General features: G+C 38.2%; 1 protein-coding gene across 9 annotated transcripts in view; it reads right to left on the reverse strand.

Annotated features, from left to right (window-relative positions):
- The window catches only part of tenm4 (teneurin transmembrane protein 4), a 151,448-nt gene that overhangs the window by 83,293 nt on the left and 43,567 nt on the right, over nt 1-24,588 (reverse strand). For 6 of the 9 annotated variants that reach the window (XM_079673681.1, XM_079673676.1, XM_079673678.1 and 3 more), the window contains exon 4: nt 4,205-4,420. The exons of the other annotated variants lie outside the window; for them this stretch is intronic. In XM_079673681.1, the coding sequence (XP_079529807.1) occupies nt 4,205-4,420 (216 nt within the window). The remainder of the gene's footprint in view (nt 1-4,204; nt 4,421-24,588) is intronic. 9 annotated transcript variants of the gene reach the window in all.

Genomic DNA, 24,588 nt, shown 5'->3' on the forward strand with positions numbered 1-24,588 from the left:
GACTGGCTCTCATGGTAATAAGGGGAAAAGACCTTCTGGAATCACAATATAAGCTCCCCTTCATTAAGAGAAGAAGAAAAACCTGCTGTTGCAAACAACATCCTGTCACCAGCCTTCACTGAGGACACCAAATGAGGTACAGTATGAAACTAGACAAAACTACTTTTATACGAGATATCTAATGCATATGTTAAAAAAAATGGTATTGCAAAACTAAATTCAAACACACAAATATAAAATAGCAGAATGAAAGTGTTCTTTTTATAAAAAACTATTTTAAAAAGACATCTGGGGTTTAGCAATGATTGGAACCTCATCCATTAGGACTAGTCCTGGCTCCTCTCTCCCTTTCTGAGATCAAATGGATTTTCTGTCATTCTTTGAGCTGTCTTAGCAAGAACAAGACAAGTGGTTATGTATGCTCTGCTCTGTGTGTCACTCTGCTGCATATCCATCAAGCGGTTGAAGATTTTGTTAGAGGGCACAGATGGTCTGCAATTATCAAGGAATGAAAGTAATGCATCTCAATTTATGTCAATGAAAAGAAGATATGTAGGTATGCAAAATGCATTATCCATGGTCTCTGTGCACTGACGAACAGCAAGTGGAATGGATCTGGACAAATTGTCTGTTGGCTCCAGTTCATTGATAACTCGACATCAGAATCAAGAGGAACCGATCCTTCCTGACATGTCAACCCAAAAACCAAATATTCAGAGAAAAAAAAACAGGGGCAAGCCATGTGCTACTCATTAAATTATTATTCAGCCGCCAATAGTTCATTCCACATGGTGTCTAGTGGTGGATGGATTACTTTGTAGAGTGACCTCTTTTAACCACGTTTCCCCCGTCCTTGCAGACACGGGGGGATGATTAAGCAGTTCAAATGAAGACTTATTTAAATTCACACACAACCACGTCCCCGAGGCTCCTAGCATTCCTGCTTGGTCAGCTGTGAGGTGGTGGTGTGCGGGCCCTTTCACCAGGGACTCCGGCCGCACTGAAAGCCAACACTGGTCGACCCCATGCTGTTTTGCATTAAGAAATGCTAATACCGGGAGGTTGCAGGGTCTCAGATCTTGCGTCTCAGCATGGCAGCGGGCTCCCACTGGCAGTCTCCCCAGGACCATGCCCCTCAGAGAAAGCCCAGGGCCACGGAGAAACACATGCAACACAAAAGGACTGCAGGCTTCAGCGAGCAGCTTCGTCAGCCTTACAGGAACTCTGGCTCAGTGTCCGTCCAAATGAAAACAGGATCCGGAAAAATAGAAATAAAATGCTACAGCCTTGGAGGCTATTAAATGTGAATAACGATATTGTGCTGAGAGCATTCACTTGTTCAAAATCCAGCATAACATTTCAAGTCTTGTACGTGGGCTCGGATATGACCTTGAGCAAATGCAATCTGAAGTGATAGAAAGCCACCTGTTTTCCAGTGCAACACATCCACTGTGAGCCAATTATTTTAAGCATACATGTTTTTTTTCTATGGTTGTTTACCGGCGGTAAAAAAGTAAATTTGTCCTGCACCGTGTCAACTGTGAATTTGAATATTTCTTCAATAACTGACCTGTATGTCAAAGAGATCTGATATGATACTCCACTCTCTTCTTTTTTCTACAATGATGGCTTTTAAATTACCTTTTTTGGCTCATGTAATTCTCACAGAAAACCTGAGCTGCATACTTTATTCCAGATAAGACTGCATTTGGCAACATTACCTCTTTTTTTTCAATTCCAACCTCTAAATAAAAAAGGAAACATTTGAATTCCTTTTCTAGAAATGTGATGAGACAACTCAGGAAATGTGTGATCTTTGGTTTAATCACATTGGCTATTCTGTTAGCCCTGTTCTGTATTCCAAATCTACAAGACAACCTACCTGGCTCACTCTAATGTTGTCACCTTGAGAAAATGAGGTTCATGCGGCTGAAGGGAACAGTCTCACTACACTTTTAACACAAGTACCTTTTCCTGAAATTATGAAACCAGCCTGAGTTGAGGAAATAGGTTTTATATTACTATTTGCCTCAAAAGCAGTGGGGCTGGAAATATTTAGAACCATTGTAAATCACTCTTTCCTTTAAAAAAAAGAACAAATACTAAAAAAATACAAGACAATATAAATCAGGATTAACCATGCAAAAAGTATTTTTTTTAAGGAATTAACTGCATTAGTCACTTTTCCATTAAGTTTGAGCTGGAGTTTCAAAGAACAGCAAATTGGAGCACATTGTGTTGCTCACTGGAGTGGAAGAGTAAAATACATTTTAAGCAAAAACGCAAGACAAGCAGATTTCAATAAACAAAATCTGCAAGCTTATAAAGTATTTGGATGCGATGTGGAAAATGTGCAAGAAGGCATAGAGCAAGCTTACATGGCTCATTAGGTGGTTTAAGTGAACAAACAGTCGAGGGTCTTATGTCCTCTTTCTGATAGTAATTGGCTCCTTACTGTCAGAGGTGCTCTTTAATTACATGATGAAGAATGCAAGAACCTCAACTTAAAATGTATTTTGCACAATTAACTACTTATTTTAGTAGTTGTGTCTATTATTTTAGACACAACTACAACATGGTGAAAGGTCTGTGCTGTTTAGAAGAGATGTAAAGACATTGCACTCACTAGCAGAAACATGCTATACTATAAAGGAACCTTAAAGCCTGTGGATGACTAAGGTAAAAACTACTGTAGAGTCCTCTCCTACTGCTTTCTGACAGCCAGAGGCTAACCTATGCAAATCAGTGTCATTGTTGTGAGACAAATCTGCTGTGGTAAAGGCCATTCCCTCCACCCATGTCCCCGTAAGCACAGTCATGTCTCTGCTGGTGCCCGGCGTGTTGCTCCTGTGGAATTAGGGGGAGATTTGCGACGGGATTAATAACTCATTTTCCAGGTTTTGTGAACAGGCAGCAGGGGCACAGTTTGATGTAATTCAACCCTTTGGGTAGTTAACTTTGAAGCTTGATCAATTATTTAGACCATTTTATTTTGTTTTTTGTTGGCTTTGCCGTTGGGAGAAGCAAGTAGCTTCTGTAGTTGAAAGGCTTTAGCATTCAAATATCAAGAAATACCCTATTCAGCAGGCACATTGATGACTTATGGGAAATATGTGGCATAAATTGCTGAGTTTGAATGACAACATTTGGTATTTTCATGTAGATGGATCATAAACAGGAATATATAACCTGCAACACATCCGAGTGTGAACATATGACCATAATAGTTTCCTAAGGTTACCTTGAGGAAAAACACTTGAAATGTTTTATGCCCATGAACGTTGCATGCACCATGCAGTGAGTGTTTGTGGTGTTGTAAACAAAGTATGTAAGTGTGCTTAAAGGTCTTCAAAGCCAGTGATGATACCACAGGATGTTTATGAATATATAGCAACAGGTTAGACAGCAACAAACACATATTTGCCCATAGAGCAACCAAACGAGTGGCGATAGTTACATTCAAAATAAAATCTTCACAATAAATAAATGTATAAATATGTTATCTGATTTAACTGCTAACTTAGTGGGTTTTTTCTCAACTGTCGACAGCATGTTTGCAGTGTGAGCGTTATTCTGACAGTCTGAATGAGTGTGTGTTCTACAGCAGGAAGCACTGATTGTTATAGAAAGCAATAAGAAGCTGACATTAATTAATGAGAAACCACGTTGTTTCAAAACTAATGAATCTCAGGAGAACATTGTTAAATGACAACATAAAAATGACAGAATGATTTTTATTTTTAATATGTGTGATATATACTTGTGATATATGTTAATAAAGCAGGGGCTTGCACATGGTATAAAGTGTTTCTTTCTTGCTAACTTCCTATCTGAGGTGCGGAGGATGCACGTAGGCTGTTGCTTCTGAAAATTCTATAGAGGGATGATAGATGGTTACTCCCACCAGCACACTTTGAAACTGCAGAGAAATATCAGTGACAAATATCTCCTACTGAACCAAAATCGTCCATCTCTTTGAGCGAGGCTCTGAACTTTGCAGACCTCGCTTCAGAGAGTTCTGCGCATTTCCTGAGGCTACATATCGACTCAAATGTTTCAACTCTCTCTCATGTTTCTCAGAAAAAGAAAGAAAAATTGGACATATTTTTGCCCATAGCCATCTGCATGACCTACAACACAACATGTCCGGGAGCAGGGGAAGGCTAACCTCCAGAAAGCAACAGTAGTTTGAAAAGCAACTCACCATCAGCAGTTGCAGGAGCATACAGGTTCCCTGAGCCAGTTTTAACTAAGAATGAATTGGGGCCAAACTCATCCTCAGAGTCAGAGTCCTGGGCTGGCTGAGCCGCACAGTTACCTAGCAACCCTCTCTGGCTCTCATTGGCTGCAATGGAAGGGGGAGGGTATGGGAGCTGCTCAACAGGGGAGGAGGAGGCGGATGAACAATGCAGCGGAGGACCTGTGGACCACAAACAGAGACAACACATGGGGGGGAATGAAACACACCCAAACACAGGCAACATCACATAAGAGGCAACACACACACACACACACACACACACACACACACACACACACACACACACACACACACACACACACACACACACACACACACACACACACACACACACACACACACACACACACACACACACACACACACACACGACTTAGCTCTGACACTTCAAAAACAAACATCTGCCTTTGTCTCCATCACCTCACCCCAGCTGGGAAGAACAATACAAACAACTAAAATGACTTTGCGAGAAAGAATAGAAAAGGAAAACACCACGCACTGGTTTAGAGAAATAAAAACAACAAAACACCTTTTGGGTTTTTTTTTTTAATAAAAAAAAAGGAGAACAATCCCAGGTTAAAGGCTTGAATTTTAAAAAAAGAAGAACAAAAGAAACAGAGCTTTTCAGTTATTGTGTACGCATACAGTTTGTAGAAACAGTTTAGGAGCTTGTTAAATCAGAAACATTTATCAAAGTACCCCTAACAAAACAAACAATCTAACAGAACTGCCCTGCAACAATCTACAACAATTACACAAGCAGATTGAAATGCGGACCGCACAGAAGGAACATGACAAATATGTTCCCACATGGGGGTTGGGTAATAATGCCCCCTCCAGTGGAAACACATATAACCCCTGCCAGCCAAGAAATGAATCCAACCCGCATCATCCTTCCTATTTCTTCCCTGTCCATCTCTGCTACTTGTCAGTCATTTAAAATAGCAAAGGATCAGCCTGGCCGCTCACCTTAACAGCAGCATCTGAACACTTTACAATTGTGATTATTTATAGCTCCTTAATATGCAACCCTAATTCTTGCATATGAATATCATACCATTTCTTCTTTCATGGCTTATTGGCTCCATTCCCCATGCTGTCATGGAATGTTAAATCTCCACAGAGCTCCTATTAATGTGTGATTAACTTTTGATGCAGCTCTGCGCCACGCCGAAAATGGAGTACTTAAGTAACATGACTGCAGCGAACAAAGCCATCGGTTTGGGGCTCGCTCCATTTTCTCATCGCTCCGTCGTTCTCCGTGTCGACATTCCTGCTGACTGGACCCCCATCCATCAGTAGAGATACATTTCCTCTTGCTCTGTAATGATCCCTGAAGAGTATTAAAATACGACTCACTGACTCGCATCTAATTTGGAAACAATTAGTAATATTAACATATCAGGCACAGCCCTACACTAGCAGAGACTGCCCACTGCCCCGGAGAGTCACCGTTTGTGCTTTCTATATATTACGCACCACACACTTCATTTCTCTGCCAATCTGGTGCAGGTAATGGGTGCAGAGGTGCAGTGGCCATGCTGGGGGTTAATTACCCTCACACTGTTGTTCTTGCAATGTACTACCAGGAGAGGAAGAGCTGCTGAAAAGAGCTTTATTACAGTCGTTCCAATAATCCCTCTAATAGATCCAAGAAACTACATTCAGCGTGTTCCATACAACAACACTCTGCTCAACAGAGTAACCAGTACACCAGAGGCAAGATAAGTTGTTCAGATGAAAGATAAAATCAGATATCCGAATCAAAAACTGGTTTCAAGTAAGTTTAAACATACGAGGAATTTCCCTTGGTGTATATGGTGCAAATATAAACACAATTAAAGACTATAAATTGTAATAACTTGGAAAAATATATTAAAAATATTTAAATTAAATATAGATATACCAAAAAAAGTATATAAAGCAAAACATTACAAGAACTCAGAATGATCAAATGAAATATGTGCTGTATTGATATGAAAATTGGAAAGCTGTGCGGAAATTAAAATGAGCTGCACCAAGTCTTGGACTGAATGTAGCAGCAAAGAGAGATGTCATCAATGAGACAAGAGAAGATTTAAAAATGGTCAATGTCATAACCTAAATGAGGTCAAGGTATTCATGCCCAGCAGCCATTAGTCTTGCTCACAGAGGTTTTACTGTCTGGCTGTGTTAAATGAATACTGTTCGGTATGCCTAAGACACCTGCAGCCACATACAGGGCTTCTACAGACGAGGTGCCGCAGCCTGACACGGCCAGAGAACTTTCTCGGGCTGCCAGAGTTCATTGCCTTTGCCTTCACTCACTACTTTACAGCAGCAAAAGGGGACCTTTACTTAGGAGCCCCTGGACCATGCCCCAGTGCTTAAGTTCCTGACAGTCTCAGTGCCAATCACTGCCTGGTTGGACCTGACTGCAAACACAGACCCCCAGCCAGTGCATTAAAGGTCTTAATTAACTCAGCTGCGACCCAATAAAACACCTTGGTGCCTGTGATATGTTAGGATAACAGCAAATAATACAGTGCATGTCTCAAGAACATGTTGGAATATACATGATGTTCAAATGAGTAAGTAGTTGACACTGACACTGTACCTCAGCCACATCATAGACCCTATGCATTACATTAAAGCACACAATATCTTGTTTTTCATAACTGCACATATTTTATTCCAATTCTATCTCAATGTAAATACTGCAATGTTTTACTGTATTTTTTAATATGTTGTCATGTTATTATAGTTTTCTTAAAATAGTCATTTTTGTTTTACATTTATGTATGCACCACAACACCAAATCAAATTCCTTGTACGTGTCAACCTACCTGGTAATAAACTGTGATTTAAGTGAAATTCCTAAGGATTCAGATATCATAAACCAAATTCATTCAACATTTCCACGCTTTACTTTGTAAAACATAACAAAAGTGGTTTAGGTGCCAGATGTAAACCTTACATCAAAACCCTAGTTCAAAGAGTGACATTTATTTTCAAGGGATAACCGATAACAGTGTGTGGTAGTCGTGTGAGAGACAGGCGCAGAACAGCAGCAGCAACATGAGGGCGGACAGCTATGCATCAATAGATGTTTTTATCATCGCTACAACTTCCAATAAATAAGCTACTAGGTGTTTTATGCTGTACTCAAAAACTTTGAGGAGGCATGAATTTTGACAGGCAGACAGCGGCTGTTGCAGAGATACAGCGTGAGATCCAGGGTGGGGTCTCCTGCTATGGGACCACCCTGAGCTTTTAGCTAGACACTGACTGCAAAGCAACTAAGGTAGTAGGCCTAAACTGTGGTTGGGCAGTATGACAAACATATATTATTTGATTTCAGAAATATAATTTTTTTCATCAAAATGATATATTGTGGCAATAAATAGCAATATAGTACATTTTCTGTGAATTCAATTTGGATCTAATATAGGCAGACCGAAATGTTTACACACATGCAAAAATCCTGGAAATCCAATATATCCAGGAAACAGTCCTGTTTATTGATTTGCAGCATATCATACGGTTCTAGAAAACAAATACATATATTACATTGACAGCTCCCTTGGTAGCTTACAGGAAACATATTAAATAAAGATATACCGGTTCACACATTTAAAACATCCCAAGGTAGCCTGAAGCTGCGTCAGTGAAGCTTCCCAAAACAACAAGATTCAGAATATCGCCCAGTATCTGGTCGAAAAGGCTGCATAGTGAAAAACATCATGTCGGAGAGTATTGAATGTTTGCAAGCTATGAGGTAAGATAAGCATTAATATAAAACATTGTATACCTTTAAACCATGTCAAGGCACATTCTCATCTAAGTTTGCTTCTACAGTTTGTCTTCAAACTATTTTTTTAATCTACAGTGTCAGTATCACCTGAGTAGTAATAATATAGCTTAACTTGTATTTACCGGGTCATTTATACTAATAAATATAAACAATATTGGCAATGACAACTTGTCCAAATGGCTTAGACTGTGTCAGACTAAGAGTCTAAACCACAAAAATATTGTATTTACAATTACAGAAAGACAGGGAAAGGCAAATTCTCCCATTTAAAAAAAGCTTTTACAGTATAACTTCAAATATGTGTTTATGTCAGTGAAATAATCAATTAGCACCTAATTGTTTCAGTGCTAAAATCAATAAATAATTAGAAACTTCAAAAGGATTTGTTGATACACCTTGTTCTCCAAAATAGGTCTGACAGCCGCTGTATATTATGTTAATGTGATCAATCTGCGTATGCATGTCTGTGTGCTTCTGCTCGTGTTCATCTGTTGACAAGTGGAGGCAGGAGGGAACATCAGTGCAGTTGTTTCATATATACACGCCCACACTAACTGAAATCATTAATGTAGAATTGCCTGTTAATGCAGGATCACGCATCGGAACTATAAACCTAATCTCAGTGATCCAGTTTTCTGCATGAGAGGCATAATCCGTCTTCACCACTGCACCAATATACAGATGTATGTTTAAATAATACCTTTATTTGAGCATGGTTGTCAAGCCTAGGGAGAGTCAATTAAGTGAGGTAAATAGAGAATATCATTTGGAGAAAGGATGTAGTCAAGTGAAAAGAAAATTGAGTAAGAAGAGTCAACATCTTTCATCTTTGTTTATCTAAACCTAGCTAATCTTTTTAATTTGGCAACCAATTGCTTTAAATTCCAAAGATATACATAGAAATCAATATACATACTCAAGGAGAGAAAAGTTATTCAAAAACACAACCTTGTAAATTAAGTCTACGCATAGCTTCTTAAATGCACTGCACACCCATAACAGAGAGCAAGATGAAGCAGATGTGCGACTCCACAGTGACAACAGGAATTATCTGTTTGCTTAAGGACTACAGCTGCAGGCAGCATCTATAAAAGATGTACTTTATTTGCAGATGAGCGGTGAAGAAAAAAACAAACATCTTCGGCGCCTGTCCTATACCGTCAACTGAAAGCACACAGGACGTAGAGGAATGACTCAGAGTCTCAGGGGGGGCTGAGTGTCATCATCAAACAGCTACTCTTGTTTTAAAATGCAGATTGCATTGAATCTTTATTTTATGAAAGCGCACGGCAGTCTGCAAAGGATTTACGCATTCAAGATATACCGGTATCATTATTAGATGCAAATGCTAAATATTCCACAATGACACCAGGGCAAACAACAACAGAATCTGTAACACTACATTGACAGCTGCGTAGTAGCATCCGTACAGGGGTGTGTGAAAGGTTGGCAGTTTGGCAGAGCAGTAAAATGTTGCGTAATTTGCTCCTGGTGCCAGTTTTGTTATACAGTGTAGGTGGAGTGGAATTCACTCCAAGATGGGATGTTTAAAGCTTTTGTTATATTTTCAGATTGTTTGATTTTGTTGATTTTTGTACTGACTGTTCCCACTGCTATCGAAGGCCTGGCTGTGCATTCCTGTTCTTCTAACTGTTATCATTGTATTGGCATGTGGACGTCAAAGAGAAATGAAGGGCTGTAATTTTGTGTGGGCACATTGAACATGACGGTATTTCTTTGAGGCTTTGTTCCTCACTCAACTTACTCAACAAAAATCAGACGCCTTTTAAGTCTGCTTCACTTTCATTATACGTTCTCCAGTCAGCAGACATCTAATGGCACAGATTTTTAAAAAAAAAAGGAGATAATGAGAGCGATGTCAGGTAGGCAGGTTTAAGATTAATGTCTGATTCTTACCAGCATCTGTCAGAAACGACAGCTTTCATGTATGAAGGCCTTCTTTCAGTTGAATAACTCTCTTTAGAGGCGTCTGGAGGAGGCAGGTACGTGTTCCTTCTCCAGTGACTCATTTTAGTACTGACACACAACTTTCTGTGTACATGTGCAGTTTAAATTGGTCACATATTTTTTCACATTTTAATCCTAAATGTAATATTAAGTGATTGGGTAAAACCAGGTAAGCAATTATAATGAATCATGAGCAGAGTGCACTTAGTAGTTCTCAGTGAAAATGGGCCATGAGTTCTCAAGTTGCTTAGACTTGAACACTAAGTCATAATAACTAGTTCACACTGTAGCGAGCATTAAGGATGTATTGTATGTCCTTTGAAAAGGGGAAAAGAAAACAGTTGGTTTTCTAAATAAGCCTATTACGCCAAACCTAATACAAATAATGGCCATTTAATTGAGTTATATGGGCCTACAAGGTACTTTAGCTGACAGGGTACCTTAATTTGATATCTAATAGCTTTTAAATTACCTAAGCATCATCAATTCCCTTTTCAGCATTTCAACTTTGTCCTGCTAATGATGTCCTGTTCTAGAGGCCATGTATTTACAGTTTCCAACACAAATGTTCACTAGTGGGGAGCATGTTGTCCTAGAAATGTTGTGTGATACAAAGGTTTTAGAGCAGCTAAACCAATGAAAGGAAGTTTGATGCCCTTTTTGATTTTTTCCTAACTGGCTAGCGGTATTTGAGCTCTGCCATGACTGATTAAATGTTCCCTCTTGCCTTCTATATCACTGCTCTTGGTTCGGATTGAACTTCAAAGACTCTGGCAAGGCAGGGTAAGTCCTGCCTTTGTGTCACTGACAGCCTTAGAAATTCTACGTCTTTGTGACTGAAGGAAAAAAAGCCCTTTCGTGACTTTCCTGTAATGTAAGATGATGAAAGATGTGGGAATAGTATTACAGACCAACAAAATGGCTAGGAATTGTTGATGATGATATACAGTATACTTAAAAAAACAATATTAAAATCTGAAAATCTAATTTCTATTGGTCAGGATGGACAAGGTTGCGAAATCCATATGTGATATTAGGATATGTAGTATATCCATTGAGGGCAAGGCAGTCATTTAGCAATTTATGTAGTACATTTAGTCACATGAATTTTCAGGTATTTCATTTAATGGTTCTCATCTGTTTTTATCTTTAAATAATGTTTCAGACAAATTTCAAGAAACATTTTCGAAGTTGTAATCCTCAGTTTTGAGATAGTACTGGTTTATCTAGCCCAACAGGACAGCCAATAGGACTATATTAGAATATAAACACAGCGTATCTCAACTGGGTTGGTTTAAGTCACTCAATGTTGTACATGATGTTTTGAACTATGAGCCTGGAATTTGAAATATATAAAACAGTTGAACAAAAAATATAATAACACTTCTGCCAAAACAACTACACAGAAATTGAGTGACTATACATCTGAAGGTCTCCTTAGTGTTAGACAAAACATGTTCAACTATCCAGTAGAAATATCATTTAATGCCTTTACATTTGGCTCAGAGCATACTTTTCCCACTCTTTGTAAGATATTACCTGAGGGCATATGATCAATAGAGGAAAAGGACTTCAAAAGGATTTACATATCAGACTGTAAGTTATCATTATGAGGCTTAACAAAAAGGAAATTATGCTGTAAAATGATCTAAAGTCACTATATTGCCAGATATTTATAAGATAAATGTCATGTTCTAATTGACTGCTATGTTTTGTCATCACAAGTTATAGCTGTATGTGTTCCGGTAATAATTATACATATCAGATCTCTCCAGGCAGTACAAACAAGATTGCTTCATTTTAATTGTTGCATTATGATTCCCAAATTGACATAATTGTTTTCTATTGCACAGCTGTAAGCCATAACTAGCCTTTTATGAAATTACCATTTGATAGGTGACCTCATCTCACAAAAAAATAAATAAAATGAGACAAAGCTCAGAGGGACAGTTTTGAAAAAGTCATAAGCCTAACGCTGCAAATGCAAGAGATACCCTGCATTTTAATTATATGTGTCATCTGCAGAGTTTGGATTTTCACTTTTTAATTAAGCAAAATCAAGATATTTGTTGGTTTTACACGTCTACCCAAGGCTATGCTAAAAGCATGCCTGCTGCAAGATTACCATGATTTCCCCAGGTGATGCAGTTTTATTAGTTTTTCAGGGAAACTGTAATTGTGCAGGGCACTACACTACTAGTCTAACACCCAACACTGAACTACACAACAAGAACAACTCAAACGGACACTGACACATTTGCAGAGGAAATGGGAAAAGAGCTTTTATGAACCAACATTGGAAAAATAATAAAAATACTCTGACGGTGGCGTTAACCTGCTAGGAATCAATACTATAATAACGGAGAGTGAACATAATGCATAATAAGGTTGAAAACAAATTGTAAATACCCATAAATGTTTTTTTTATAGACATGACCATTACTGAGAAAATGGAAATGATATTTGTGTGATAAAAAAGCATTACCACAGAAGGCACAACATTTCTATCAGCACTCTAAACCCAGCATCCATTACTTACAACTCCATACGCTCTTTAAGAGATATTGAATGCCAAATTACAAATGGAGGGTTTGAATACATTCAGAAAACAGGCAAAACAAATCATTGGTCATTAATGCAGACTTTGCAAAACCTTGCCAGCAGATCCGTTTGGATGTTAGAAATAGTTGTAAATAAGTTATTAATATCAAATAAGCAGTTATCCCCACTCCCATAAACGTTGTTGATGCTCACAGACCATGAGCCACAGATAGATCCAACCTCTCTAACCCACACTCCTCCTCAGCATGGAGGAGGAAAATATCCAACCACTAGTACTGATGCCGGTGGCTTTGCAGAGTATCACCTAGGAAGATGAAATGCATCAAGAGTGGCTGAGACGAGAGAAAGCACACTCCCCAGTTCATCCTCCACACACAGCCCGGCCTGGCTTATGCCACTCTCATCCATCCAGTCCACTCTATTTCTGTGTGTTGGAGAAACAGTGTGCCCTGCAATCACGCCGAAGCACGCCATCTGTTACGACTTCTCTGTGACAAACACAAGACATAATCAGACTGGAAACCAACTCAACTTTCTTCTGTGGGAGGATAAATGTACTACTGCTGCACTAACCCTTCAAAGAAAAGTCCACGAGCAGCAACTGTTTAAGTATTACCCAGAATAAATACACATGGACGACCAATTCAATGGGAGAACACAATGTTTTCTAACAGTTCTTTTGGAACTAATAACCAATTCATCCATTTTCAATCCTCCTTAGTGTTTATATTCCAAGTTAAAATGTCTTTCTTCGTCACTAGTCTTCTGACTCAATGTGCTCTGACATTGCTAAATCCCTCCATGCAGGCTCCCTGGGGCTTTCTTTGTTCTGGGATAAAAATGTAAAGGTTCCGATCTCCTCACCTCTAGCTGTTAACAACATGCTGCAGGCATGTGATAGCTGCTCTTAAGGATCTTCTGGTCAACACAAGTGTTTGTTACTGACATGGTGACAGCATATCTTCTCTAACAGCCAAGAAAAACAGGCCCAGGCTTATAAATTCATCCACACCCCTCTGGCAAGTCCTCTGCAGAGGATTCCAGACTTCAAAGATGTGCACATGGTAATCTGTTTCTGGACCTCTATCATAGCTCGATCATCAACTGAGCCGACTTAAAGCTTGGCTGAAAAAACAATGCTAATAGAGGATAATTATCAGCTTTACTCCGTCTGCGCTAGCTGCTCTATTCCCTCTCCCGTTACACACAGAGGCTGGTGAATAAACACAATGGCATGAATAAATAATGACCCCACAATCCTCTTAAGGTTCCCGAATAGTGAGGGGGAAAAGACAAAAGTTTACTTTTGGTGTTTGAGAGCAAGCGGAGCCTGAAATTGTAAGCGACTCATTAGGGTTACATGTGGCTTGCCTGGGGCCTTGCTGAACAAAGATGGCACCATCCCTGTCCTGTCATTCCTCAGCGCACTCTAGATCTGGCCTAATAAAACTCTAAAGTATACCCATAAGAAACAGAAACATATCCAATAAAGAGACAGTAAAGAGTTTAAGCACAAACTTAAAAAAAGTTAAATCCTTCAGACTTTCCAAACTTTCTTCTGTACTGCCACATTTGTTTATTAAGGCAGATTTGCATAGTAATATACTTTCAAGCTAAAGGTGCATACTTCTATCCTAAAACTATTTCCTCTTCTCGCCGTGCTCTCCAGATAACTTATATAAAAGCCCACTGTTTTTTCATTTCAGACAGTTTGTCCGTATTAAAGAATTGATTTGTGTTTGCCTCCCAGCTCTCGCTGAGTGTGTGACAGTTCAAAGGCTTATCTAAAATACTGTACATGCTATAAAGAGGATTGTGTTTTCGAAGTGTTTATATCATTCATACCATGGTCAACTAAAGCCACTGAGAGTTTACAAAAGAGCAAATGAACTGTGTTTATTATAGAGGTAATTTAAGAACAGAATGTTAAGATAAGGCTGGGCAATAAATAGCAATCTCGTTAGTATTAACATTTGGAAATCTCTTAATTCTCCTTTCTGAAATGTATTAGCTGAATAAATAAGCATTTAACACAGTCGGAGTGGCAGGAATATAATAGCAAAAAAGTATCATATGAAGACAGAAAATACCTTTCCCGGAGTGTAATTGTAGAAGATTTAGTCAGAATGAGATGAGCCAATTTCAATTTTAGATTTCCATTGAGTTGTTAAATAGAAATCAAGTTGCCTGGGGTGGATGTCATAGCAACTGGAGTTGGGAGGCAACGTGAACATCCAAACTGAGACCAGGGCTAAATCAGAGAGCCCATTTGAAATAAATATATTTTTATTGCTGAACCCTAGACATTCATTCTTTAACAATTGTATTAATGGTGACAGTAGTCGCAAGCAACAATATGCTTCATTCACTATTTTACAAACAGTATTCAAAAGATAAATTGGACAGTCCTGGTAAACAATGTATCCCTCTGCAGATATATGTATGACTTCAGTCGATCAAATTCATCCAATTTGTTTCAATATCTTGGATCTTTTTCTAAATAAAAGCTGTGCTCGGGATGTCCTGAGCTGATCTGCAGGATCACGATTGAGGCCGATCAATTTGAATTGATTGTTAGCAGCTGTATGAAGCCTGATCCATTTTCAATTCTTTGTTCATTCCCCTCCAGCTGTGGTGTGCATTGTCACGCATTATACAAAATGTTGTCTTTTTAAACAAACAAATGCATATTTGTTAAAAGCATTTTTCCTGAATGCCTAGAAAGGATTGTAGTCTGCCTATCAGAGAGACTAATCAAAGTTGTTGTTTTCGGGCATTAAAAATGCTATATTATTTTTACAATCCTCTTGGATGTGCACAGTGTGGGCAAGCCAGAATAAATCATTTTTATCCCACTTTTATCCTTTTTCATATTACATTTTAATTATGCCTTTTCATGTTTTAATATATATCTTGCTGGTCTTGTTTGCACTCGTAAATGCAGCATGTAAGACTTCTGCTTTATTGTACTGTGTACACAGGGCACCCACGCAACAGTCAACATCTCTCATGGGACCACCCTGTAAAATAGAGACGCAACAAATGAAAGAATAAATTATTGCTCATTAGCATTTTCCAGCCCTTAATTAAATCACTTTGTATAGCTATGGAATTGTAACTATTCAAGTTTTCAAAACGTTTTCAATACATCTTTACAGGATTAGTCTTAAGCTAAATAAGGGTGGAGTATCTTTCTTTTATTTTCTTTCCAGCAATATTGACATCAAAAAGACAATGTGATCCATTACAATGGCAACAATTACAGAATCACAACATTCAAGTCTCGGACAAAATCGAAAAAGCCAAGCATCCAATTAGTGGCACGCTAACAAGCTGTAACCTGCAGCCTCTTGCTCGGTGAAATATACAGAGATAATACTTTTAAACTTCAGCAAAGCCAAAATTACTCCGGAGACTTTAGGGAAATCAGGGACATCAGGGTCATCGATCAGACTTGAAAACAAACAATTGTAAGGCTGTTGAAAAATGTACCGGTAATTCAAACGATGTCAAGAAAAGAAAATGCCTTTCTCCTCACTTCCAGGGTCATCACAGTAAAGCGTATTCAGAGCAATATACATATTATTTGAAGTAATACAGCAAATGCATGTATGTTATTTAACTGTTTATCTGACAGACAGAAGTTCCCTTATCTTCTATTTTCAGAATGAAGTTGTCTCACTTGACATTTGAAAAAAACCACAGCCTCGTTTGCCAGTCTTTGGAAATGTTCCTGGACAATTGACACTGAATAAAAGCGCTTAAACTGTTACACATCCAACTGATTGTACACCAGTTTAAGTGCTCTGCTAGTAATAAGTCAGTTTAAATGTTTTGAATAGCTCAAAGTGTCTCTATCCCATAATGTGGTCTTTCACTCAGTGCCAGCACGGAGGTTTGAAGACACAGAGAGTGTGACCCGCTGCAGAGGCTGGCAATTCTCACAGCTGAGATAAGACTTGTGTTTTCAGTGTGACAGCAGTACTTTAGGGGAACCGGTGAAAGCAAAAAAGGGGAGAAATCTAAAGCTTATGTCCTGAGCTATTTTATTCAACATGCACATTCTGTGAAATATTACCGTGCCTAGCTGTTTCACTGGGAGAGGAGAAATCCAGGGGGAATCTGAGCCGGCCAGCACAACACGGTTTAAGAACTGCAGGATCTTAATGTGTGTGGAAATCTGAATTGTGCTACATCCCTATTCTTCTTATGTTGCAAAATATGTATTATTTAGTATAGAAATAAAACAGACACTATTCTGTTCATTGTATGTGTTTTAAGGTTCTTATTCTCAAATAAAGAAATATAGATAACTGTCATCTGCGTGTTTTCATGCACACACTTTGATGTTCTCGTTATGCGTGTAGTTTTAATTATTTGTACTTTAATACATTTTAATATTCTGCAAATACAAAGATAATGTGTACAACAATGATTAAAAATAGGTTTTCACATGTATTTATGTAAATATTATAATTTGGGAAGATTACGTTGCCAAATAGAGTTTAAGCATTTACATTACAGAGCTGTTAACTAACTACCGGTAATCTCTTTATTTTATTTAGCAAGCCTATAAATCGTGAACCTGGATTGGTATCAGTGGTGTATAGTTATCAGAGGATAACTAGTAAGGAGAGAATCTCAGCATGGAAGTTTAATTATTTCTCTCTCACAGTAGGAAAGCCGGTGTTATGATCTCTGCTTCCATGGCCCTAATAAAAAACGCTAATTGCTTTCAGCAGAGATAACAGGTTGTTCTGAGCAATCTGGCGTTTTAGTGCAAGACGATGACACACAATGTTTGCAAAATGCTTAAAAAGGAAATATGGTAAGAGATGATCAGTTTGATGTGATAAGACATGATACTATTGTGTCTTGTAATGTGTGCTCATGCAATGGGTTATGAGGGGATACAAATCCATAATTCTTAGTATTATGTGCATTACTTAGAATAAATATAATAATAACATAATAATTGTGACAGCAATGATATTAACAATACAAATACATTTTACTTCTACATACAACAATAAAATGTACCTACAAAAATGTAGAAATGGACTCTTAACTACACAACTGTTCATACTGAACAAGTGGAAGTGTTTGTTAATGTTTTTTAGAGTTGTTAAAAATATGTATTATAGTGTTGTAAATAATAAATACTTGTTTACTAAGAATCTGTATTTATGTGGGAAGAATGAATCTGGCTGATATGCGATCTCTTTAGTATATGCATCGATACAGATAAAGAATATGAAACATATGCCTTGCTAGTTGTATCCTGCTCTGAAGTGAATGTACTTTCTCAACATACATTAGTATAACACAAACATAGATAATTGGCTGTATGCATTATGAGCCTTGCTGGGACAGAAGTTGTGAGACTGGGTTAGGATGATCCTCCATGGAGGACGGCTCATCCTGCTCCATGTCGTGCTTTGAGCTGCACTGAGGCCCCGGAGCCTCTGTGGTAAGATGGGCCCCGATGTGCTGTTGGTTTAGACTGTCAGAGGAACTGGCAGGGAGCGGGCATGCAACTCCACAGATAACAGGCCAAAACTGTCCACAAGGGCCTCTAAAACCCAGCAAATTAGCCTGCAAATGAGCCAGAGAATATCTCCACTAATCCATGATCTGAGCCGAGACTCTGCCAAAAAAGTAAACAAATAAATAACTTCACAAGAAATAGTGGGGGTGGAAATGAGAGTGGCTGTGAGCTGTGGAAACCACTAGTGATTTCTTTGAAGCATCATTTTGCCTGATATTCTGCTGCTATGACTCAGAACAAGCTTCCATGTTCTGCTCGATGTGGACACAGTGAAATTACAAATACCAATATTACAGAAAACACTTTCCCCCCGAAGAAAAAGATCACAGTCTCAGAGTCCCTAGCAAAGATGCCAAAAGGCAATGATGCATTAAAGTACCAGTGTTTTACAAAAGCGATTATATTTGTCTCTACAGAAATCCAAATGTATAAATGGTGTAATTGCTTCTCTGGTTATTTAAAAAACACAACATTCTGAGCACATTTGCCACTTCTTTCATAACTTAACAGATAAATGAATATTAAAAACATGTCTTGAGAGCAAATTAGTGTATGCATAAATAATTTTACTGATATACTCTTTGATCTTAGTTATTTTAAATGAAAAGTTGCATTGTAAAATGAATACAAATCCGCTGTGACAATAAAGAATACATTTCAAAATTCAACCTATAATTTGGAAGGAAATAGTCAAAGAATACATCATTTATTAACAGCTTTTTTACAGATACCGGGAAATAATTTCCATTTATGTGTCATACATTAGTTGTTACAAATAGGCAGGTATAGAGAGTATTGTGCATACATTCCCAAATGTCCACCTGTTTCTTTTCAATGTTGCTTCCTGCAACACATACACTAGCAGATTGATCTTAATGTAAGTACTGACATTATATATAACTGATCTTACAGAATATTCTGTATACAGAGAATTACAAGCAGAGAATGTGATTCATACTAAAAACCTGTAGGGCAGCCAAGATTAATCAATATATATATATTATATTATTATATATATTATATTATTATATTATTATTATATACATAGACTGGTAAGCCAGCACTTACAATATGTTTTTTAAATGTTTCATTTGTTTATTTTCATTTTGCACAAAGTTGGAATGCGCAGTTAGGTTTCATGTCAAATCATAATAAATGTTTTTCTTTTCATAATAATAAATAAGACAAATACATGTCTTTGTCTATATAAAAACAAAAATGACCGAAAAGAGAAAGGCTTTAATAACCATAAGAGAAGAACAATCATGAACTTTTAAAAATATTGCTTGCTCTCACATATTATCATTGTTTTTCCTGCCTGCTCTGCAGATGTGCCGTATCATGAGTGTGTGAGCGAAAACATGCAAATGTGCCACTTCGGTTCCAAGGTCACGATAAGAAACTCCATCTCTGTGGTCCTACCACACTGCTGTAAAACATGCCCTAATGAATCCTGCCCTGTAATACAGGAAACTTCTTGTCTAATTGGACGTCTGATTCCACTCCCCCCCACAGGCTCCCAGCGTGGGGGCAAAGCTCCGGGGAATCAGTTCAAAGATAAAAACACATCTTAAAACCGGAGTGTATATCAAAGAAATGTGCTGATTCACTTCAGGAGGATGTGGCCAACAGCATTGGTATTTCAGGATGCACAATTTATGAGGTGCAACATTAATGGGCATGCTACTTGTTATGTTGTTACTATAAGATATTACTAGAATCATTACCCAGAAGGTCTATTTCTTACATTTTTATTCATCCGTCGTATCTCATCTGTACTCCAGTGAAAAATGACCAACACTTCCCAACTAGAAAACATTGATTTGTTACTGGACTGTAGAGGAGGTGCAGAGGAATGTTCGTTAATGTTGTAGTCACACACTGGGTTTTCCTTGCCTGGGTCAATTTCACAAAAACAAAAAGACCAATAATGAAATTAGGTTGTTTATATTAAATACTCTACATTGGACTGGACCATCATTCGTAGTAGGTGCCTTTCTATGCAGGGGAAATGTGGCTGGGGCAAATAAGAATGACGTTCAAATTTATGAGAGATTTCAAAGCCCCTCAGTCTTTTGGAGGTGTGACGTGTACGGGGAAGACCTGTCCCTCAAAGACAGTCTTGGTATGTTCAAAGATTCAGAACCTAAGCGCGGCCCTGGAGCTCTTAACCTCAACCTCTCGCAGTTCAAAGTTTCCCCAGAGTTTTGAACCTTTCAACAAATATCTGATGCTGCGAGCGAGGGAATACATCATTGTCAGTGAGGGGTTTGAATTTCCCTTGAGAGTTTTTGGTTTAGAAGTCTGTTTTTAAACTCAGTTAAGAAAAGCAATGCCATTTCTATGATTGTAATACATTTGTTTTTATTTGTAACCCTAGTCATAATAGTAGTATTGGTTGTGACCAAGATTAGAAGAAAGAAATCGCAGAAATTGGAGTTGATCTTTTTTCATAGAATACTACTTCATAGTTATTATTCATAATTGCACATTTAGGAACTGTGTAATTATGTGCAAATAACACCGGCTTCATTAACATACCACAACCTGAGTAAGGCACTTTAAATCTCACGAAAATGTAAGGTTCATCAGAAGCATCAAGAGCAAAAAAAAAAGTAATCTGGACAGCTTCGAACAGATCTGTATGGAAATGCAGAACATAGCATAGCATGGTAAATCCACATGAAAAGATTTGGCTTTTCATCTGACAGCTCAACATCAATTCATATTGCTCCAACCCCGGCTAACAGCATGATCACATCAGCACATTAACCACTGCGCTTTGAAGGTAAAAATGCTGATTGATGACTCGTATTTAATCATGTAGAACAAATAACAGAATTATATTAAGAATCCCGACCATCATTCATCTTCAAGGATATTTTTGCTTGCTACTTCAAATCGTCAGTGGAGGGAGCCTCACAAGTGTGTTGTTCCCATACTTGCTCAGTGAGACAAAACTTTTCTAACACAGTATTCTAAACTACTCATCAAGCAGACAGCATGAATATAAAAAAGAAAATACTGTACTACTGTATGTTAAATATTTGTTATAGTTTTTGTTTTCTTTGTTTTCTACTGCTTATTTCAGTTTAGGAGAAATTATAAAATGCGGTTGTATGATTGTGTTGTGATAGTGTGTTTTAAAATTGTATGTAACTGTGCTGCTACCTATCTTGGGCCAGGACTTTTTTTTATCTCAATGAGACCTACATGTATCCTGATAAAATAAAGGTAAAATACAAAAACTAAAATATCAAATTGGTCCACTTCTCAAAATGAAATAGGACATTTTCATTTGTAGGTTTGTTACATCCAACCCACTTTAATACCAAATCTTCAGCTCAGTCAAAGTGCAGGAGCAAGACATTTCAGAAAACTTTTCTGAATCAGGCTAAACAGCTGGATCTGTGTCCAGCACTTGTCAATTGCCAATATGCTTGTTATGTACCATTATACATTTCAGATGTGATGAAGAGGTAACATCGGGACTTCTTAAATTGCAATATTGGCTGTTTTTATTTCATATTCTGTTTGAAAAGCACATAAAAGCACTTTAAAAAGCAGGTCATTTCTACTAATAATAATAGCAGTCATAGTAGTAGTAATACTGATGGTAATACCGCTACCAAAGTGATGATTTTGTTGTACTGTAGTTAAAGTAAAGCCAGAATGTCAAGGCTGTTTCATAAAATTCCAAGTAGTTTTACAAAAATAAAAGTCGATTTGATGAATTCTGAAGTGGGTTGAGATCTCAAAAGAATCCTCCAGCAGTTCTGAGTACTGCAGATAATCAAACTGCACTTGAAAGGTTGTGTAAGGACATTTTTAACAAGATTCTTTCACTGGAGTTGCTAAAGGCTTTGCCCTGAAGCAATGCCTACAGAACAGCTACCAGTGTTTGAGTAATGAGCATTAACTCCATAAACTAAATATCACAGTTCCGTACTGTGTGACTTTCATTGGCATAAAGAAAATGTATTCTTAAAAAGACTTATTAAAATAAAACTACTTTGCTCTGAATAATATGAGAATGCAGGAATCACACTTTAGATAGAGATCAACGGTTGAAAAATAAGTTACATATCCTTAATCAATTTAGAACAGCTCTCCCAGGAGGATGTAGGAAAAGGAAAAGCCAAACCAGGAGACAACTAACCGCCCACTGGAACTAATTACTACGGTGGCCCTGAAATGCAAGACACCACAGCATTTCACAAAACACAACAGCATTTCACAAAACACTACAGCATTTCAGAAAACGCCGCAGCATTTCACTAAACACCACAGCATTTCACAAAATGCTACAGCATTTCACAAAACACCACAGCATTTCACAAAACACCACAGCATTTCACAAAATGCTACAGCATTTCACAAAACACAACAGCATTTCACAAAACACCACAGCATTTCACAAAACACCACAGCATTTCAGAAAACACAACAGCATTTCACAAAACACAACAGCATTTCACAAAACACCACAGCATTTCAGAAAACACAACAGCATTTCACAAAACACAACAGCATTTCACAAAACGCCGCAGCATTTCAGAAAACACAACAGCATTTCACAAAACACAACAGCATTTCACAAAACGCCGCAGCATTTCAGAAAATGCTACAGCATTTCACAAAACACCACAGCATTTCACATTGGACGGAAAGGGTATTCCTTTAGGGAGAACACCTCTTGTTTTTGATTGGACAGAGCCATCCAGAGAAGCACTGATGTGATTGGTTGTTTTTGCTGCCAGTCAAGAAATTATGCTTTGTGATTGGTCACTACCCGACAGCGCAACATGTCCCAATACATCAGCCGTTAGCTGTTAGCAGCACACACTCAGAGCTCACAGCTCCTCATATCTGTTCAGAAACTGGACAAAAGTTAAACATGTACAAACCACAGACTGTATATGTCATGGCGAATACAGTCACTGCTTTATTTTTGTCTGTATGACGTTGTTGTGAGTGTGTACGGAGCAGCTACAGGTTATTTTAGCCTGATGGATCCGATTCCATTCAGAAAACACGCATTTTAAAAGTTTTTTTCGCCTGCTGTCTTGTCTATGCACTTGTCAAAGCATTAATTCATGGTTTTTACTAACCGGTATCAGTATATAGTTGCTTCGGCATCATTTTGAAACGTGTATTACAATTAAATCACGGTAAAATATGTTCATTTTGTTGTAGTTGGTATCTCCCATAGGATTTACTTGGAGATACGCCCCGCCCCCTCTCCAGCGCGTCTTGTTTGAATGAAAGGAGTAAACACAATTAATAAAGCATTAATTCATGTTTTTTTCGCAATGCTCTAATCACTTGAGTTTCACCACGGCTGTCAGCCGTGTTTACTCCTGTCATTCAAACAAGACGCGCCGGAATCGGATCGATCAGTGTTGGGACATGTTGCTGGGTGCTGACCAATCACGAAGCGTCATTTCTTGACTGGCAGCAAAAACAGCCAATCACAGCAGAGCTTCTCTGGCTGAATCTGTCCAATCACAAACAAGAAGTGTTCTCCCTAAGGAATACCTTTTCTGTCCAATGTGAAATGCTGTGGTGTTTTCTGAAATGCTGTGGTGTTTTCTGAAATGCTGAAGCGTTTTCTGAAATGCTGTAGCGTTTTCTGAAATGCTGTAGCGTTTTCTGAAATGATGTGGCATTTTCTGAAATGCTGTAGCGTTTTCTGAAATGCTGTAGCGTTTTCTGAAATGCTGTGGTGTTTTCTGAAATGCTGTGGTGTTTTCTGAAATGCTGTGGCGTTTTCTGAAATGCTGTGGTGTTTTCTGAAATGCTGTGGTGTTTTCTGAAATGCTGAAGCGTTTTCTGAAATGCTGTAGCGTTTTCTGAAATGCTGTAGCGTTTTCTGAAATGCTGTGGCATTTTCTGAAATGCTGTAGCGTTTTCTGAAATGCTGTAGCGTTTTCTGAAATGCTGTGGTGTTTTCTGAAATGCTGTGGTGTTTTCTGAAATGCTGTGGCGTTTTCTGAAATGCTGTGGCGTTTTCTGAAATGCTGTGGTGTTTTCTGAAATGCTGTGGCGTTTTGTGAAATGCTGTGGTGTTTTCTGAAATGCAGTAGCGTTTTCTGAAATGCTGTGGTGTTTTCTGAAATGCTGTGGTGTTTTCTGAAATGCTGTGGCGTTTTCTGAAATGCTGTTGCGTTTTCTGAAATGCTGTGGTGTTTTCTGAAATGCTGTGGCGTTTTCTGAAATGCTGTGGTGTTTTCTGAAATGCTGAAGCGTTTTGTGAAATGCTGTGGCGTTTTCTGAAATGCTGAAGCGTTTTGTTAAATGCTGTGGCGTTTTGTGAAATGCTGTAGTGTAGTGTGTTGTGAAATGCTGTGGCGTTTTGTGAAATGCTGTAGTGTAGTGTTTTGTGAAATGCTGTAGTGTGTTGTGAAATTCTGTAATGTTTTGTGAAATGCTGTGGCGTTTTGTGAAATGCTGTAG

The sequence above is a fragment of the Notothenia rossii genome (assembly GCF_949606895.1).
Source record: "Notothenia rossii genome assembly, chromosome: 4".
Taxonomy (NCBI): domain Eukaryota; kingdom Metazoa; phylum Chordata; class Actinopteri; order Perciformes; family Nototheniidae; genus Notothenia; species Notothenia rossii.